Source organism: Diorhabda carinulata, chromosome X (genome assembly GCF_026250575.1).
Source record: "Diorhabda carinulata isolate Delta chromosome X, icDioCari1.1, whole genome shotgun sequence".
Lineage (NCBI taxonomy): Eukaryota > Metazoa > Arthropoda > Insecta > Coleoptera > Chrysomelidae > Diorhabda > Diorhabda carinulata.
Window position 1 is genome coordinate 64,517,834 of NC_079472.1, and position 20,912 is coordinate 64,538,745.

Genomic DNA, 20,912 nt, shown 5'->3' on the forward strand with positions numbered 1-20,912 from the left:
TGAAGTGATTTTTCAATAGCCTCATAAACGTCTTCTCCGACGGTTGCAGCTTATGAGTTGTATGAGGTGAAGTTTTTCATTAGAAATTAAGTTATATCATTCGTATTTTTTCCCAAAAATTTTATGAATTACGTTAAATTGTTAAAGTCAGTTGAGTTTGCTATCATGAACATAAATAATCAGCATAAATTAGAGGACTATTACTGAAAATTAGGACAATTTCGATAATATCGAATTATCTATAAAGAATCGATTAGACCAATTTAATTTATTTAACTAACGTATTCGAAGAAAAGAATATTTAAATAAGTAATTATTCATTTATCAAAAATTTCTTTGTAAGATTTTTTATACAAATTTAAGTATATAACCACATATAAAAAATTTTTCATTCTGTAGTATACGTGCTGGTAAAATGAATTTTCCAATTTCCATGATTGTGACGAATCACGTCAATTGAAAAAATTTTGAATAATGCAGATTTCAATTTCACAGCAAAAATAATACACAGACAGGAAATGACTTGTATTAGAACAATCAACTGACAGAGAAAACGATTCAACTTAATATTCAGCGGTAGTTCCTCTGCATTTCAAGCACACGTTAAAATTTTTCGAGAATTATACTTCATTTTCAAATTTACCGTATTCTTATCTTTGATTCATTGAATATTTTGATTTCAATTCAAATCAATCTCAGCTGTTTCTAATTTCAATTCTTATCATATCAAAACTAAAAGTTAGAAAAAGAAAAAAAACGAGAAATGTACGTACCGTAGGGGGTTTCTTTCTTTGTCATTTGTTCTTGTAGATTAGTAGGTGATAAACCTGGAGACAACGTCGCTTGAGAAGGTGGTGGAGTCGTTTCCACTTGAATTGAGCAATCACTGCCGGTCCAACCGGAATCACAGAAACACTTGTTTTGGTTAGTGCAAACCTTAAACGAAATGAAACATCAATAAATCAAAACAGGTGGTTGATTATTAGAATTTTCATATTATTATTATGATGAGACTCACCCCATGGCCAGAGCATTCATTGCTGGCTTGGTTCGAAGGACATTTGTCTTGTTTAATATACGGAAAGATGCTAGTACAGGTCTGGTTAAGGCAAATGAGGTTTTCCCCACACGGTGTACCATCTCTGACTAGTCCTAAGTAAGTGAGATCAACAGTTTTCGGATTGGTAATGTCCTTTCGTCCAGCCGTCGTCCTATAAATAGAAATATTTATTTTCAGTTTCTAAATCGTTTTGATTTCAGGTCTTTCCTGATTTGAAATTAGTGTTGTCTATTTTTGTAGTTGGGATAAGATTATACATCTCGACTACTACCCATCTTTATAGAAATATCGAAAAAACAACCCATTTATAAAAATATAAATGAAATGAAATCGAAATGAATCGAAAATTCTGACACACCGACATACCTGATGAAGTGATTGAAGTTTCATCTTTCACTTGTGAGAAATATCTTAATCTTGAATGCAACACCAATCATCTAAATAACGAAACTCAGAATATTTAGAATTGAGGAGATCATTTGGACATATGAGGAAGACGGTGGATATGGGATGATCGAAGTTATTGAGTTGAATCCAGTGAGAGAAACAGACCTAGGAGCCGTTGGATGGAGAAAGCAGTTGAAGAAATTGAGAAGAAAGGACTTTAAGATGCAGATTGAAGTATCAGAAGACATTGAATGTTTTAAACCTTGAGGGAATCACACAGAGTAGATTTATTTGGACATATGAGGAAGATGATGGGAATACCAATATGAGAAGAGCTTATATAAAGATGAAGAATTTGTAATAAAAATCGGAAATGAAGTATCGGAATCTTTGACAGTCAACAATGGCCTGGGACAAGGGCGCCGCGTCTCATCAACACTCTTCAAAATATATGTTTCCAAAGCTCTAGCAATTTGGGAGAAGAAATGGAAAGGAATGAGGATCCAAATCGATGATGACTTCTGTTTATACACACCTCCAATTTGCATATGATCGAAACGAACAATTATAGAATATATTGGGGGGCAACCATTGATTACCAGAAAAAAAAATAATGGAATGGATGTTTTTTTTATGTAGAAAGTAAGCATCAGAGGGTAAGCCCCTCCAGTGGTGCCTGTAGTATGAAGATGCCTGTGGATATTCATCCTGAACTTCTGTAGACCGGAAGAACTGCCTTGGTAGCTGAAATTCTCCAGACGTTGATGAGCATCTTCTGGGTATGCTTTGGAGCCGAGCTTCAAATATGTATGTAGGGTTATATAGCTTTTTGGTCAACCTCAACACCCAATAAGCGAATTTGCGATGATAGTGATAGAACAGGAAAAAAGAACAGAAAAAGAGAAAAGTCAAGATTGATAGGGCTGCATGAAATAAGTAAAATTAATGAATGTACAAAATCTGAGCGATAAGAGCTGAAACGACAGGAAAAAGTGGAAATTAATCATAGGAAATGCGTCGTAGGACGCTCTGAACTCGAATTTATTTATTATTCATATTCAAATTTATTCTCTCTGTCTATAAAATGATATAAACAAATTGAAACTTACTTGCATTCGTATTCGTGACCTTTCGTAGATATGATAGTCCTAGAATGATCCTGCGGTTGATCCAATCCTTCTACAACTGGATATCTGTTACCCAGTTGGCATTGCAGCGAACCGCATTTGACGTTTTCCAATGAGCACTTGATAAATCTTCCGGTATTGTCACTTCCACAATGTCCGTTAATAGAACCTTTAGAATTGAACTGTTCGTAGCATTGCGGATCGGCTTCTATCCCTCCTATATTTCAAAAATAATCGTGAGATAATCAAATCTATTTGAAAAATGGTAATTGACACGTTAATTACAATATTTACAGCTTTTATAATCGATACAAGTCGCTATAGATGAGCGTCAATTTTAAATGAACCTAAATACACAGATTACTGACCTAATCCCCATATATGCTCGCACTGTACGCTCAAAGTCGGACACAATCCGTTGAAACATTGTCCTGTATTGCTTTCACAAGGGCTGCCGTTTTTCTTGAAAGTATCTATTGGACATTCTCCTGTAACTCCAGTACAACGTTCCGGTAAATCGCATTCGTTGGTAGCTTCTCTACAAATAACACCTTTCTCTTTTAATTGACAGTCTTCACAACAGCTGCCCGAAGCGCATTGGGCTTCTTTGGTGAGTTTACAAGTGATCGGATCACAACATGGATTGTTTTTGTGACAGTTCTCTATGCTACCGCAATCACAATCTTCACCTTCTTCCACTATGTTGTTACCGCAAGTGCGACGATCCTAAAATGAAATTTATAAATGGATGCGGAGTTTTTTGTACGTAGAAATAATGTATAATGGATAATGTTTGATAAGATGAGAAAAGTTTATGATTTTGTAACGTATGTCTTGTATGTAATAGTTTTGGAAAAACATATTCCACCATATATTTTCATAATAAATGTTTTTGAAAAAGCTCTCTTTATTCTCCATAATTAAAGGCTTAGTAACTATCAAAGTTGAATTAAATTTAATTGCTGGTGTTTCTCAATGAGGCGTATTTTTTCCGGACGCCTCTCAATTGGTCTTGTACATCTATTTTGCGTATTTTTTTTGTAAATTATACACCGAAATTGTTTCTTATATTCGGCTACATCATACAATTGAAGTGCTCAAAAATCTCTAATTGGATGAATCTCAGGGATTATCTTGGTTTGGTGGAAAAGGTTATTTTGATTTGGCCAATCTTGAGCTGCCTTTACGCTAAGACCCGTCAAAACATTATATCGTCTCCAGCGTGATATTGTACAAAATGTACGAAATCAACTAATTTAGTGAGGCAGTTGTTAATACACCAATCAGAATCAAGAGCTCTATCAGTAAATTTTGCTTCTCCTTCATCTTAGTTGAAGAAAGCTTCTTGGTATCCGCGCTTCTTGGTATATATTTAGTGGAGTCTTCACAGATATTTTCAACCATTTATTGCTAATTCTCGCGATATGGTACTCTTTGAAGTGTGGTATTCCCAAATTTTTGGTTAGGTTAGGTTGAAACAAGAGGAATTCCTTCTTCACATTCATCCGAAGTACGGTAAATGTTTCTGCTTGACATAACTTGGTTTTGAAAATTGCAAGCTATGTTTCACAACTGACATCAATAATGACTTGTATTACTAATTTCAAGAGAATAAATATTCACTTGTTAATAAATCCAATTTGCTATTGTATTATTTCAACCTTTGTTCAAACTTCTGAATTTTGTGCTAAAGCTATTAAGACAAACGTAAGTGATCCTTGCTGGTTTGGGTTCTATTTTTTCTAGTGATAATTGAAAATCATTAAACGTAACAAATACTTATTTTTATCCATATATTTATCCATAGTGTGAGGATGAGGCGACTTAGACCGCCTTGTCTGGTTTGCTACAATAGGTGCACTTGAAACTAGCAAATGCCGATATATTTTGAACAGACACTTTGGCCTGAACCTTTCCACGTCACCAGACGTGTGAGTTCTGGGCTCTCACAGATGGCGTAGTCAGCAGTTTTCTCCTCTTCTATGCACCAGCGCGAGCGGATATACTGGTCGCCACTGATGTCCATAATGTGAAGATGAGGCCACTTAGACCGCCGTGTCTGGTTAGCTACAGTAGATGCACTTGAAACTACTAAAGGCCGATATCTTTTGAACATGCGCTTTGGTCTTAACCTTTCCATGTCACTGGACAAGTTGTGAACCTTGCTCAAGTATTTGAATCGTAATCGTGTGATTTCTGGGCTCTCACGTATTCTGCAGTTTTCTCTTCTTCTATGTACCAGTGGAACTTCATGTCGACACTGATGTCCATAATGTGAAAATGAGGCGAAGGGGAAGGTTGGCTAAAATGGTCTAGTTCTGATGACTTAGAACTTCAAAATGATCAATTTATCGTTCCACCAAACAACATAAGCTCTTTTTTGAGATTTAACTCTGGGTTTCCAATACAGCATGTAATTTTATTTGAAAACAACCACTATCTTGGGCATTTTGGGGTAGTGATAAAAAAAGACAATGTATGGTGTCTTTGAAGCTTTCTTCTAACAGATTATGGGAGACACAAACACCTGCTCTGCTTATTGTTCCAATTATCTAAAAGTTGTCGTTCTGCTTCATAGGAGTTAAAAAGATCAAAATTACAGCTTGGTGAACATAACAAGACCTTTTTGATGTACTGTAGACAGGCCATTCCCTTTACCTTGTAAAAGCAGAAATTAATTTTCAAATACAACAATACCTATCATTGACAGTCCCAAAATACATTTAATTTTCTTCGGAATTTAGTACGATGAAACCAAAAGAACGTTCAACGCTATTTCAGCAATTGAATGAAGCAACATTGAATTACAAGACATCAATATATTTTAAACAATTTTGAATTCCGAAAATTTCTTACTGTAAGTTCGTTTGGTTTATTGAGCAGACAAATCCCATTTCCTGTTCTTAATCTGTCGATATAATCTTCTTTACTACATTCCGAAAATTTGTAAGGTTGTACGTTGTCTTGTCCGACTATTGCTTGAGCCATAATACATCCATGCCAGTCCCTACAAGAACATTCCTCCCTACCATCATCGTGACCCATACCGATGTTATGTCCTGCAAAATAGAAAAAATAATTCAGAAAGATCAACAATAACCACTATTTACTATGTCTCATACTACTTTTAAATAGAAGGTACTGACTAGTAGAAAAAAGGATAATAGAAAGAGGAGAAAACGATAATTACGTGGGAGAAATTGTCATCAGTAATTTTAATCTATTATTTTCCATTTTTTAGTTTGATTATTGTTAAAAGCAAGTTACTTCGAACTATTATTTTCATAATGACAATGATATAACTCACCTATCATATGTGCCATTGTTCCAGCTAATAAATGAGGTTCGTAAGTATTGATATCTACGCTAATTCCAACAGATTTCGCTGTACAAACAGTCGCGGGAACAGCCATTCCAGCTTCTCCGCCAACGAAGACTTCACCGGTTAGAAGTTGTGTTGTATCTTTATCGACCTTGAATAATTTTCTTGCAGAATAATCATTGAAATTCGATAAAGCTTTTCCTATATCTTCATTTGGATTTATCATTGCTTGGTTTGCTCCTAAAACAACCAGCCAGAATGACTAGTGAGTTTAAAATTACTTCTACGAAAGTTGCTACTTAAGTTTTGATATATGGCAACACTGATGTGAATATGATATCGCCATCATGAAGTTTGACATTTTTCATGGCAAAAGTGCTCAGAAAATGTTGTTTACAGCACAGCAAAACCCCATTTTCGTCATGAAGCACCATCTGGAGCTGCTTTTCTGAATTCAATAGTGACCGCACTTCGCTACAGGATCGACCAAAATCAGCTGTTTGTTGTACCAGAAAACATCGATGCTGTGCGTGCTGACTTGCCGTAAGATTGAGGCATAATGGGGCATTAAATTCACTCGCATACATTTAATATCGCATAAACATTTGCTTGTCAAAAATAATTCGTGTTGGATACCGCATAATTTGACAACCGCTCGATTGGTGCGAAGAAATGCTGCAGAAATTCAATGGCGATGCTTTAAAATACGTCTATAAGATCGTGACATGGATCTATGCTTATGAACCCAAAACTAAACAACAGTTAACTGTATGAGTTTTCGAAGACGAGCCAAATCCAACAAAAATAGTTCGCGCACGAAGTACGTCGAAGCAGATGGTCGCCTGTTTTTCAGGAATAACATGACATGTCACCACCGTTCCATTATAGCGACTTAAAATAGTCAATTTTGAGACTGGTACGTTAGCATTTGTTTACTAGAAATATTCGAAACAATCAGGGAAACTAATCCCAGAAGGCGGATCATTCTCCACCAAGACAATGGGAACTCTCACACTCCAATTCAGACAAAAATATTTTTCAACATTCAAAACATCTAATTGATGGATCATCCGCCGTACAATATATGTTTGGCAATCGGTGATTACGTCTTACTCCCTCAGATTAAAAATACATTATGAGGTCAACGTTATTCTACACCTGAAGAATCGGTTGATGCAATTAAATCGCGTTTTGGACGTACCTTAATCAGAATTGGAAAACTGCTTTGACAATTTTTCTGTTTTCTGTTTTCCAAATAGTTCTTAACCGGAATAGCAGCACGGGGCCGAGCGTTGTCAAGATGGAAAATTATTGCCTCGTGTTTGCTTGCATATTCCGGGCGTTTTTCGGCTACTGCCCGAATTTAGGAGCTCATAATATAGCACATCCTTCTTATCTTACCAAATAGAGAGCATAATCTTCGCGTCATGAATATTCGGCTTTGTCGTTGAATTGGCTGGTTGGCTAGATTTCACATATGATTTTTTGCGCTCGGAGTTGTCGTAATGGATCCATTTTTCATCACCAGTAACAATCCGAGGTAAAAATGACTTTTTTGTGGCGTTCCAGTAGCATTTCGGACATGTAAAACCGCTTTTTGACGTCTCTCAGTTTGGGTTCATATGGAACCCAATTTCCTTGCTTTTGAATAAATCCAGCTGCTTTTAAACGTTTTGAAGTGACTACTTGATTGACACCCAAAGATTCGGCGAGCTCTTCTTGTGTTTCTTCATCGAGTAATGCTTCCAGTTCTTCATCTTCAAACTTTTTTAGCCGCCCAAGACTTTCATCGTCTTCCAAGCCAAAATCACCACTTTTAAATCGTGCAAAACACTTTTGGCACGTTCGCTCAACTAGAGCATGTTCACCATAAACTTCTTCAAAAATACGATGATTTTCGGCACCATTTTTCTTCATATTAAAGTAATGAAAAAGAACTTCCCGCAAAAACACTTTTTCAAGAACAAAGTTCAACATATTTGTGTTACGCCATCTCTTATCAAACCCAACGAACTAAGTTATAGACTAGAAAAGACAGAAGGATAAGATTATGATGGATCTTAGTAACAAAAGTAGCTGATCCTTCTTTTAGGTTCATATTTTTTTCAACAGCGAATCGTAGGTATTTGTTGTTTATTTTTCGTATATAAATACATGAAAATTCACTTACCCTGCCATGTTTCAACATAAACTACTGATACCCTGGTATTTAAAGTTCTAAAATAAAGATCGGCGATATTTGCCACTTGGATGGAATCGTGTACGACGTCGTTCCTAGTACTCCCGTTTCTTTTGTCGAACATCGCTTTATCTATTACTAATGCTGTCTCGATGTATTTGGTTGCCTCGCGGACATCTCGTTTCACCCTGCAAAAACTGAATATTAGAAAACTGTCACATAAAATATTATGTGTTTAATTTGAAATGACAAAAAAATTGAATTTCAATCATAGAACATCTTTAGAATCAAAGAATTTATCGATGAAATTAACATTGAAAATGGAAGGCGAAGCTGAGAGTGGTATGAAAAAATTGTGGATGATGTGACACAATTGTGATGGTACTACTCCTGAAGCAGAATAATTTCACAGCATATGAATAATGAAGACGCTTAAGGACATAAACTGATAGATACGAGTACTAACAAGATGTTACTTTTTTTTAAAGCTATGAGTAAATAATTGTCTTATACTCATATCATGTCCCTGGGCCTTATAAATTACTTTTTATATAAAGATGGCTGATCCAACATAGAAAACAAAAAATTTTGGTGAAATATATAATTATATTTCAACGTTTTCTTTTTCTAGGACCATACCCTTTTCCCAGAGACGTAAAAAAATTTCGATACCCTTTTTATCATTAGAATCATCATCACTGTCGACATTACCTCTTCATTGCTGAAAAATCTTCGATCAATGAGCCATTTTTTAAAGTCTGGAAACAAGAAATAATCCGAAGAGGCTCAATCTGGTAAGTAGAGTACATGAGGTAGCAATTCAAACTATAATTAATTAATTTTGGTCAATGCAATATTGGATGTGTGAGCTTATGCTTTGTCTTGATGAACCAACAATCGCTTCTTATCCTAATGCGGCCGTTTTTGCTTGATTTCTTTGCTTAAACGTTGCAATAAGTTCGCATACTACTCGCTGTTGGTAATTTTTCGTTTTTCAAGATAATCAAAATTATGACCTTGTCTGCAGATGGAACGATCTTTGCCATCTTTGGAGCCGATTCTCTCTTTCCAGTCCATTGTTTTAATTGTACTTCTGTTTCGTGTGTGAAACGATGTGGCGCAATAAATCGGTTTTATTTCTGTGAAACATTCCATTGACGATCATCCAGTACCGCTTCATGGATTTCCTCCAACTTCAGCTTCCTCTGGAGTCGTCACCTCATTTGAACTACCTCTGCGATGCTGATCTTCACAGGTCGTACGGTCTCGTTTAAACTGTACCACCTAATATTTTACTGTTGCTATAGACATGCTTTAGAATTTCTATAACCACTTGAGAAATAGCTTATTGTTTTTATCATACTGCACTTCTTCTGTTCTGTATAATTATTAACAATAATTTGGCATCTTCTTTTTCCTCATATTTTCTTGAGCAACTGACATAACTTTACATGCATTCCTTCTTTTCAAGAGTTTGGTAATTCCGAATTTAAGATTATCTCTTTCATTACTTTTCTGCTCAGTACTTTTTTAATACTCTTAGTCTGGAATTTTTTTGCCGTACTCCGGTTTATTATACTTCGAAATGCTCTAATCATACTTCATTCACATCTGCATACTTCACTGTGTTAGTTTTTTTTGAATTTTCATCTAATTATTGCCGGTTAAGCTATCAATATACTTAAGACAGTTGAGTTTCCTTATCATCAGGATATGATAAACTCTAAAAACTAATGTGTGCCCTTGTACTTAAGAGCCACAACAAATTTTTGTACTGCTAATTTCCACTTTCTCCTTTCGTCTGAGCCATCGTCTGATTTGTAGTTCATTGTACATGGGAGGAATACAATCAGTAGAAGATTTGGTGATTGACTACATCTTTCAAACCTCCATCTGCTGATATTCCGCAAAAAATCACGTGATTGTTAGTGCGCTATGTAGAACATCCTATTTGAATCCATTAAAATGATAATTACTCGTATAAATTGGATACGAGCTGCAACAAAGAAATTCCACTAAATTGCAAATGAATGGAAAAGTGGTCGAAGGGGATGTTAACTATTTTTCGTTAAATCAGATTCCTATAGTCCATAGATATATTTTCTTATAAATTTTTCAATATCTACCCGAATCTACAGAGAATTTAGAATAAGAATGGTCTAAATTTCAATCTAGTGATATCTACGATTGTCGAAAGCATGAAAAGCATATTTATTCAATACAACCCATAGAAGAAGTGACGTCCTTACATTTTTTGGGCTACAACATCCCTTTTCTTCCTTGGTATATTTTATTGAACTTATTGAATAGGATGCAATCGGTAAGTAGTTGGAATATATACCGCATCCCCCAAATAACAATTAAATTGAGGGATTTTAGGATACTATTTCATCCAGCTTGATGATAGGTACATTATTAGATTGATAATATTCAACCTTTTTATCGGAAAACTCTGTTAAATACAGACGTTTTATATATTCTTTGTATGGCAAGTTATATGAAAGTTTGTGTATAATACCATAAAAAAGTTATATTTGAGTTACCTTGAATTGTGAGGAAAAAATCCAGAATGTGGATTAACCCTCCACTCCATACTTCCAGAATTAGCACATCCCTTATTTGCTTTGGTGCGGGCTTCAAAAATCACGTGAGGATGTTTCTGCTGAAAAAAAAGAAAAGCTGTGCAGTGATTCCTGATACAATGAATACTAATAAGCCACCAGATAAAATTTTAACGTCAAACCTTTCTACAATGTGTATTGTTATTATTTTTACTTGAAAATAATTGAAGGGGTTGAAGGAAGAGCTTGTACTGGCGCTAGAAAGTGATCGTTCGAGGAGGGAGAAATATGGACAAACCAGAAAACTATATGTTGAACAAAGAATTAGCAAAATTATTCAGAAGATATCTAGGATACCTGGATCAAAATCGACAAACAAAATGACAGATATAAATATGATTGTAGCATGAAAAAAAGATATGGCGGTACAAGGAGATATGATGAAGGGAAAGCAAAGATAAGAAATACAAAAGAATAGAAGAAACTTATTAGAACGCTATAGGAGTGGATGATCTATGTGTAACAGCTTCTGTTAATTGTTGAGGACTAATATGTCGGCTATACAGTGCAGACTCGATAATCCGAACATTCGATAATCCGAATTCTTCAGTAGTCCAAGCAAGCATTTCCAATACATTGGATACTCTCTAATCTGAATTTCGATTATGTACTTTTAGACCTATTTTCAATAGACATTATGACTAGATGTTCAGGAATTCCCCCAATCACCCTTTTGTTTATATCTGGAACTCACATTAAACAGGTTTGCTGGGATGTTTGTAATGCCATTTTAGGTGATATAAGTGGGTTTTTATTTTAATATTTGAGTAAATTATTGGAAGAATTAACAAGGGAGAAAGTGGAAAAGTGTTGGCCACTGAGTATGGGGTTGGAAGATCTGGTTCCTAAAAATTTGCATACGATCTAAAAAATTTATTGTTTTGAGCAGTGAAAACACATCATCAATTTGAGGCGAATACTTTTGACATATTTTGCAAATTTAAATAAATTTTATGTCAGATCGACAAGAATAATTATTGATATATATAATACTCTATCGCAACTTAGTCAACATCTGACCAATATTTTATTATAAAATATAATACTTAGATATTAGTGGCCCTAAAATATACTGCACATTTTTTTGAAAAAAGTAGTTAAAGAGTCGTACGCATTTTTTTAGGAACCAGCTGTACAATTGTGTATTTTTTTAGATTCATTAGTCAGTGTGATTCTGGCCCAGGTCGCAGAAAAACTTTGTGAAAAGCTGAATATACCTAAAATGGAAACTAGTTTGTATGCGTGTTTTTGTAGACAAATATCAAGGCATGTCCCAATTTTCTATAAATTTTATCTGCTAATTTTAGAGCTAGCAGGGGCTAGATTTGTAACTTTCGAAAAAGGCATAGTCTGCGTGCTTTGAAAGTGTGCGGCGAAAAACTATCTAATGATCAAAGTGTCGTCAATCCTTTCTTGACTACATTTAAAGAGAAGGTAAGACAATTACATCTTGAAGATACTCAAATGTACAACGCAGTCGGATCGGCCCTCTACTGGAAAATGTTGCCGGAAAAAACGCTGGCTCGTTCTCAATAGAAGACCGCACCAGGTCGAAAAATAAGCAGAGAACGGGTAACATTTTTAGCTTGTTGCAATGCAGATGGGTCACATAAACTAAAGATGCTAGTGATAGGAAAGGTAAAATATCCACGAGCATTTGAAAACGCAGACATTCTTGTTGAATACAAATCCTCTGCTAATGCATGGATGATTCCAGATTTTTATAGTTTGGTCTCATCAATCATTTATACCTCAGGTTAGGAGGCATTTAAGAAGTCATGACTTGCCTCCTGACAAAGCGCTTTTAATCAAGTCTCGGAAGTGTAGAAGAGCTAACTAGTGAAGATGGAAGATTCACATATTATTCCTCCCACCAAATTGTACAGCACTATGGTTAAAAATGCTATCAAACTAATAAAATCATTTTACCGAAAAAGCCTTTTAGCCCACATTTTATCAAGCAACGAACACAGCGTTGTTACATTGTTAAAAACTCTTAACTTAAAAGATGTAGATGTTGCTGGAATGCTTAATTTTTTGGCAGAACCAAATCTAACAAACGTGGAAGTACATAATTGGGTTGAAAATGATGAAGATCTGTTACCGCTGGAGATGAAGCTGAAGTTAGCGAGCATGGGAGCTCGGAATTAGATAATCAAAACAAAAAAGTTAAAAACGCTGAAGCTGTGTTTAAAATGGGCCTAAGAAAATGATATTCCATTAAATGATATACTTGTACTTCAAAGATTAAAAGAAATGGCACTCAAGAATAATCAAAAAGCGAAAATTACAAATTACTTTAGAAATTAATGCATACCATATTCATACTCTTTTATACATATATTTTTTAGTGTTACTTATTCGTAATTACTGTTTTTTTGCGTTCCATGATAAACATTTTGATAAAAAAAACTGCTTGGGTAATACGAATTATTTATTAATCCGAATCGCCTTGGTTTTTATTAGGTCGGATTATCGAAACTGCACATTAATGACTATTTTTGTAGGAATATTTGGAACTTTTATATCACAAAACAAGAAAGTCAATATTGACTATCTTCTGAAAATAAATTGCGAAATGTATGAGAGAATGTTAGAGACAGATTTGTATTCATACATCAAGATAACTAGTACAATATTCAGGTGTTTTCACGGTATTCGATTTGCGTAAAGTTGTTGTATTTCGTAAAAGCGGAGATTGACATTTTGATTGATAATGGCGTAGGTAGGTACGAAATTTTAATAATTCCTCGTTCTGACCATCCGAAGTTGTTGCCTGACCCTCTTTCGGATTAAGTTTGCTAATTTCCGTTAGCAAAACTGAATTGGAGTTTCGTCGAGTTATATAACTGGATGTAGAAGAGTAACTGTCATATTGTGATGATAACCTTTCAATATACATCCGTACTAGTAGAACTATTAGTCCGGGAAACAGCGATCAAAAATTGATCTCAATTCCTAAAAAAAATTTTTTCTTTTGGAATGTTGATTTTATGTTATAATAACAATATATAAGGAGTGAGAAATTTGAATTTTTTTCATTGTATCACTTCATTTTTAGTCAAATAATAATAAAAATATTGAATACAGTGAAATATTCAAGTTATTTTCCAAAATAACGGCCTTTTTCGTCGTCGGATTGCATTGATCCCTCACGGCCTATGCTTCATAAGCCCTGGAGGGGAAAAGCCAAACGCATTCTTGTCGATTTCTGTGTTGTTTGTCGTCTTTGCCGTTTAGTATTTGTTCTGACTTAGTGGAGTTCACGTCGTTTACGTTTCTTGCCAGCGATTGCAGTTTAGGATTTGTACTGACTCTCTATCTATAATGACGTGATTTGGATTTTGTATTGTGTTTAGGATGGGAGAAAAAATTATGGGAAGATTTTTCGTCAGCTAGTGAAGACGATTTTTCGCTCGAAGTCAGTGACTATGAACCAACTAGTTCAGAAGAGGATCCCGAAAACCCAAGGAAGAAAATTAGACTTTCCGTTTCACCGAAAGCTGTAGTTCAAACAGTGAGTGTTCAAAGTACTTCAGTCAAACGTGTAATTTTTCCAAAAGTATCCAGTTCTAAATCACTCCCACCGCCAGCTGACACTGACAATGTAGATGATATTATAGAAGAAGTTATACGAAAAAATCTTAACTACACTGAAGAAAACGTAGACAAAAGAGAAGTTACAACAAATATTATTTGGTCGCCTGTTACATTACGAGTTTTGTGAGAAATCGACATACGATTTTTACAAAATGATGTTTATTAACGAACTATTTGATTTCTTTGAGGAACAAACTAATTTATACGTCGAACAACAGAAGCTTCAAGCGACAAAATCAAGAGCTCGTATTCATTATTGCAAGGAAACAAGTCGTGAAGAAAAATTTCTTGGGTGTATTATGCTAATGGGTTTGGTCAAATGCCTTCCATAACCTCTTATTGTTCGACTAATAAGATTCATACTAATTTCCCAAAAACTATCATGTCAAGAAATCGCTTTCAGCTGTTATTGAAGACATGGCAAACCAAAATGACTGTACAAAATAGCTTCACTCGTGACAAAGCTTCTAGCAGGCTTACAGGTCACAATTGTTCCAGGTGAATTTATATGTATAGATGTTTCCTCAGTGCCTTTCAAAGGCAGGTTAAGATTTAAGCAATGTATTTGCAACACGCTTCATAAATTTGGAATAAAACTTTTCAAGCTATGCTTGAAAATTGGCTACCTTTATAATCTTTCCATTTACTGCGGACAAGAAAGAAATCCAAATCCAATAACTACTAAACATCAGTAGAGCTAGCCAAGGTATTACTCCAAAAAAAACCTACTTATTGGGTACTGTAAGGAGAAACGGAAAGAACAACTCAAAAATTGTTACCCAGAAAAATCTAAAACTAGGAGAACACATTGCTAAACAGAGTAATAACGGAATTTTTTTAGAAAAATGGAAAAACAAAGAAAACGTTCTTATGCTAAATACAAAATTTGTTCTCCAAATGGTTACCCTAAAGAAAAGATCAGGAGAAACAACAAAGCCAGAAAGTGTTATTAAGTACAATAAACATAAGGCTTATGTTGATTTGTCCTACAATTCATCTTTGCGCCGTGGAGTACCGAAAATTAGCTATAGAGTTGGTTGTTGGATCGGCATTAGTTAATGCCTACGTTTTACATCAGCAAATTGCTCAAAAACAAAATGTCCATTACCAAATTCCGAGTAGATATCAAGATTCTTATCAAATGTGAAGAAATGCCCCAGTATAAAGAAGAACAAGTGTCTGGACACATCCTGGAAGACTGCGAGAAGGAAAGATCATCTAGCGGATGTTATGCTTAAATTTCAGTAGAATCGGGTCGTCAAGTCGGAGAAAATAGAGCACCGAAGACTAAATTTCCTTGTAATATATGCCAAGAAAATTTTCACGTTGCATATTCTAAATAAATGTTCTTCTGGATATCAACAAAGCTTATATTTGAAATGTTTCTTCGATTTTGATGTTGCATTCATTCTAAATAAATATGCTTTCAAAAATTAATTATGCATCTATTCCATTTAAAAATATGTGACAACATCTAATTCCAAAACCAAGTATGCCCCCTTATTGCCTAAAACATACTCAATAACATCCCATATCACTTGCACTGAAATGTCGCATCAATAGTATCCGGTTCGGAAAGAAATATTTTTTGATATGTCGGATAACATCGATCCCCCATGGCTGTATTAATTTCAATTTTGTTAGCAAAATGGGGGATAAGGTTTATCCCCCATGACAGTTCACTTGTTGGAACTGATTATTTAAATGAAGGTATTAAGCAAGCCACAATAAAAGGGAATCATTCGATTATTGTGGTGAGAGTGATTGTATTCAAGAAGCAGCCTAGACTCTCAAATTGATACTAAAACAGACGTCACAACCTTATGTCTTTTAAGTGGTTCGACAAAAAAATTGATACCCAATTTTCCTTCACAAAATGATGTAGTAATACATAATGATCCAAATTACAATGATCAAAGTGAAAAGGCACCAATATCAAAATTAGCAAAGGAATGTGAGTGCTTCTGAATCTTCAACCTCTCTATATAAGGGGTTTTCCAATAAGGACTTGACAAGGTTTTTTAAAAATAAAATGAAAACCATTTGAGATATTGCAAAGACTTTATTATCGGGTTGAAGTACATTCAAAACATTTATGAATTGAACTCGACTTCGCTCATATAGCTACCGCGGGCACGTTTGCAGCGGTTGATTCGTTGGACCAAATTTTCCTTGACCAATGATATGACATAGCCCTAAAAAAAATCTACAGGCGTTAAATCGCAGGAACGAAGCGGCCAATTGACTGGTCCATTACTTGAGATAACACGCTCATCATACTTGTTCTTCAATAAATCGATTGTAACGTGTGCTGTGTGGCTTGTGGCGCCGTTCAGTTGAAACAACAAACAAAAAATAATCGATAATCATGGCGCGAAGCGATCACCATTTACAGTAACGCAAAATTCGCCATAAAGTAGTCTTGGCGATGGCTAACTCTTGAGAACGCCGAGGAATTGACTGATTTGGATCATTTGCTACGGACGTTTCAACAACATCGATATTTTCGACACTTCGATCAATCCGTCTCACTGGCACGGCAACATCACATAACGAATATGTAGACTCAAACTTTTTCAATAAGCTATAGAATATTTAGAAAAATTCGTGCGTTATGAGCCTTGCTTCTTTTAAGAAAATGATGACCTTGAGACGGAATATCAAAAAATATAGCTCGAAGCTAAGCTGTTGAAGTGAATGGGATCAAAATATAGTATTGAAAATGTACAGAAATGTCGTGAAATGATACACGGCTTTCAAACAGCTGATGCAAAACTGTAAGAAATGTACACCAAGAAAAAATATTCGTAATCGACAAACTTGTACTTATAATCCAATTAAGGATTCACCGCGAATATGAGATTATCATATTGTCCGATAACCTAGCAGACAATAAAATTCTGAGCTTCGATATCACAAGGTCCCGAATGGTTTGGAAATAATTGGATAAGTTAAAAAACCTTACGAAAAAGTAACCCAACTAAACCCACTAGGGTTCCATGATAGATAGCAATCAAATACCAGTTTGATTTGCTAGAATAAGGGTGAATGAACCGTTTGCAGGACCCACGGGATACTAGAAAGGATAGCTTAGATATGATTATATACTTTCTGGACATCTATAACCCAAGAAGATCCATTGAATGTATAAAGTAAAAACAATTTACGAACGGTAGGCAAGAGTTTTATTACGGTACTGCATCTCTAGAGCATTATATCTGGCAGATTATGCAACAGAAGATAAAAACGTTTGACAGCCATCTTCATTCTTCATGAACTTTTTGGAAGAAGTTTTATTGATAGATCAGCTGTAAACATTCAGCAGGACCAGTACGAAAAGCGGATAAGGGACATAATAGATATTTTCGTCGCAGCTTCTACGACAACAAGTACCAGAACAAGTAGTACTCAACAGTGAAAACACAAAATTTTTTGAAAAAATATGAAGAATCGTCAAGCTTCTCAAAATAGCCATCAACTGTCAATATCAAATCTTCATTGTTGGAAAATCTTGGACCATCAAGCCATTTTTTCAAGCGTGGAAATAAAAAATATTCTGGTGTGTCGGATGTGTGAGTTGCTGTATTCTCTTGATGAACTAACACTTTCTTCTTAGCTAAATACGGCGGTTTTCTTAGCTCAAACGTTGCAATAAGTTCGCATAATACTCGCCGTTGATATTTTTTTCTATTTCAAGATAGTCAATGGACATTATCTAACACACATTCCAAAAAACCGACGCTATGACCTTCCCTTGCAGATGGAACGATATTTGCCATCTTTGGAGCAGGTTCTTCCTTTTCAGTCCATTATTTTGATTGTTCTATGTTCCATTCATGATTATGAAACAGCCCAATAATTCGGTTTTATTTCTGTCTAGCATTGCCGAACACTCTGGAAACATCTTCCATTGTGAGCAAACAAGGCACCCATCTTGCACGCAGCTTTTTCATTTTCAAATTCTCAGTTATTATGCGGTATAGCTCTTTTTTAAAGACCTATCTTGCCTGTCACTTCCAGTCGAAGATCCTCCAGTACCGCTTTGTTGATTTTCTTCAACATGTCTGGAGTCGTCACCTTATTTGGTCGACCACCGCGATGGTGGGCTTGGCAGGTCTAACAGCTTAGTTTAAATTAAGGAAGGATCAGTCTCACCCAGAGTAGAATCTAGTTCAGCTTTTATATTGGTGGGGTTACAACCTACACAAGGTGGTATCTTCAAACTTAGACTACATACTGTATAGGTTGTGTACATTCTAATACAGTGGAATTTTTCAAGCAAATAGTGCCATCTCTAGGACAGGCTAGAAACTTTTACTTCCATCCTCGTCGAATCATATTTTATAATTTTACGAAAAAAATCCATCATTTTAATCCAGTGTCTCATGATCACCTCTCAATCTGTATACTTTCGAATAGTGGTAGAATCGGCAACCTATAACCTCACTTTTCATCTAAAGGTGTCCCATTTTCCCTTTAAATCTCTAATGATTTCAAAGATAATTGAACTATAAATCTTCCGCCGGGATATTTATGTCCGATATTGTACGTTCCAATCTGCATGAGAAATTTTGATAAAATATATGCTATGTAAGAATTCTGTCCTTGTTTGTTCACAAATATAGAGATTTCCATAGTAAATATTCATCACAGGATATGTACTTGGAGATGCATTTACGTTTGTTAATAAAAATATTATTTGCAATGCTGCTTTTAGTATTTAGAGAAATTTACGCTTTGAAATTAAAAATTCGATGAAATTCAATATAAACAAACAAAAAATTCGATGTTGAGAAGCACTGCTGATAAAAACCTCAACCAATAAGGTAAGTGTGATGGATTAAAATAGAAATTAATAATTTCCATACATTAAGAAGTTTGTATTGATTCGCTATTGATCTTAGTTATGGGCCAATTGAGTTATAAAAATATATTATTACTATCATAGTGACAGTGACATAGATTTTTTCGAACTTTTGCTTGAGTCTATTCTCCATTTCAAATTTTGAAAAGGGATTGGTTCTAATTTCAAAAGATATCAATTTAAGCAGATATTGAATTACATACAGCAAATTTCATTGCTACCACGTACATTTTTGATGAAATAATTCATTATTATCACTATACAAGGCTTTAGAACTTACTTAGAAACAACTACGTGTCCTATCTCAATGTAAAATTTGAAATTGCAGTCATGGAGCGTCTGCTACGTACTGCAATATATGACTATGAATATTTGGACTATCAGAGAATCCTTTCCAAACAACGCAAGTCATCTACCAACAAATCTAAAAGTTGTATTCGATAACTTATCGTATATAGTCCTTCAAAGGATATGCTGCGATTCATTTTATTATTTGAATTCATTTAAATCGAAATTTTTGTTTTCCAATATTACATGAACCGTTGAAAATTGTGTTAAAAACATAGATACATGGTTAACTATAAATAATCTGGACAACTTCATATTCACCATTAGCGCAATCACAAAGTGCCTATTAAAAGGGAATTATATCTTTTAATCCGAACGATCTCAATAGTTCGTTCATCATTATCTCAACGACTAGGAAAAGGACTCGACGGGATCAAGGTAATAGGGAAAATATTTTTATAATTCACTTGTAGAAATAACTGCTTCAGATTATTTATTTCTTAGAATATTAAAACAATTAATTTCATTACTAGAATATACAAGATGTTCCAGGACTTGTTACAAAAAAATCGGGAGATGTCCATGTAGTGTGTCTACCGAAATAAATCATTCTACACTAGTATATGAAGGCCAGGGGCGGCTCAAGCCCAATAGTTAACAATCCGTAACTTTTATAGGGACAACCTGTATTATCTGAAGCAAAAATGAATTTCTCAATTTATTTTTCAAGCAAAAAGGTACTTTATGAAATTTGTGGCGTAGGAGATATATAGATTTTTAGATCGTTGTACATGCCAAGACCATGAAGACACCATAAAGACACATTCTGAAGAAAAGTATGAGAAAAACTTTTTCATGTAGCAGCATTATTTTCGTCTACATATCCTACATATCCGAATTTTAGATTTGACTATTTCTGCGGAATCCAAAGAATAAACGCTATGCGATGTACCGCCCTTTTCAATGCCTACCATGTCTTTTAGCTCGCGTACTTTCAGTCGATGATCATCCAGTACCGCTTTGTGGATTTTCTTCAACATTTCTGGAGTCGTCACTTCATTTGGTCGACCATTGCGTTGCTGGTCTTTGCAGGACCTACGACCTCGTTCAAACTCTGCTAGTCAATATTTTTTTATTGATTACTAAGAAGCAGTTCCACTCAGAGTAAAATTTAGTTCAGCTTTTATATTTTAGGCTGAAAACGTTCACTGTTGATGGCTGCTAATCGAATTCTAGGCAACGTGGCGTCTTCAAACGTGATCTCTAGGTCAGGCCGGGTACTTCTTGGACATCCTCGAAGATGTTTTAATTTTATGTTATTATTGAGGTAGATAGAAATGGATATCAACAGTCCTTCATCCTTTGTTTGAAGAATTCACACTCCAACAAATGATAACTGTATACTCATTCCACAAAAAGGTATGTAGGAATCTGTATAATAATATTGTAAATTGAATATAACAT

The 20,912-nt window shown here is 34.9% G+C and overlaps 1 protein-coding gene across 3 annotated transcripts in view; it reads right to left on the reverse strand.

Annotated features, from left to right (window-relative positions):
* The window catches only part of LOC130902529 (disintegrin and metalloproteinase domain-containing protein 11), a 750,052-nt gene that overhangs the window by 78,202 nt on the left and 650,938 nt on the right, over positions 1–20,912 (reverse strand). For 2 of the 3 annotated variants that reach the window (XM_057814747.1, XM_057814748.1), the window contains exons 8-15: positions 10,619–10,734; positions 8,067–8,263; positions 5,882–6,136; positions 5,431–5,633; positions 2,943–3,300; positions 2,557–2,791; positions 1,019–1,211; positions 774–936 (exon numbers count right to left, since the gene is read on the reverse strand). In XM_057814747.1, the coding sequence (XP_057670730.1) occupies positions 774–936; positions 1,019–1,211; positions 2,557–2,791; positions 2,943–3,300; positions 5,431–5,633; positions 5,882–6,136; positions 8,067–8,263; positions 10,619–10,734 (1,720 nt within the window). Of the gene's footprint in view, positions 1–773; positions 937–1,018; positions 1,212–2,556; positions 2,792–2,942; positions 3,301–5,430; positions 5,634–5,881; positions 6,137–8,066; positions 8,264–10,618; positions 10,738–20,912 lie in introns of all 3 variants that reach the window. The other variant, XM_057814746.1, reaches the window with a different exon arrangement.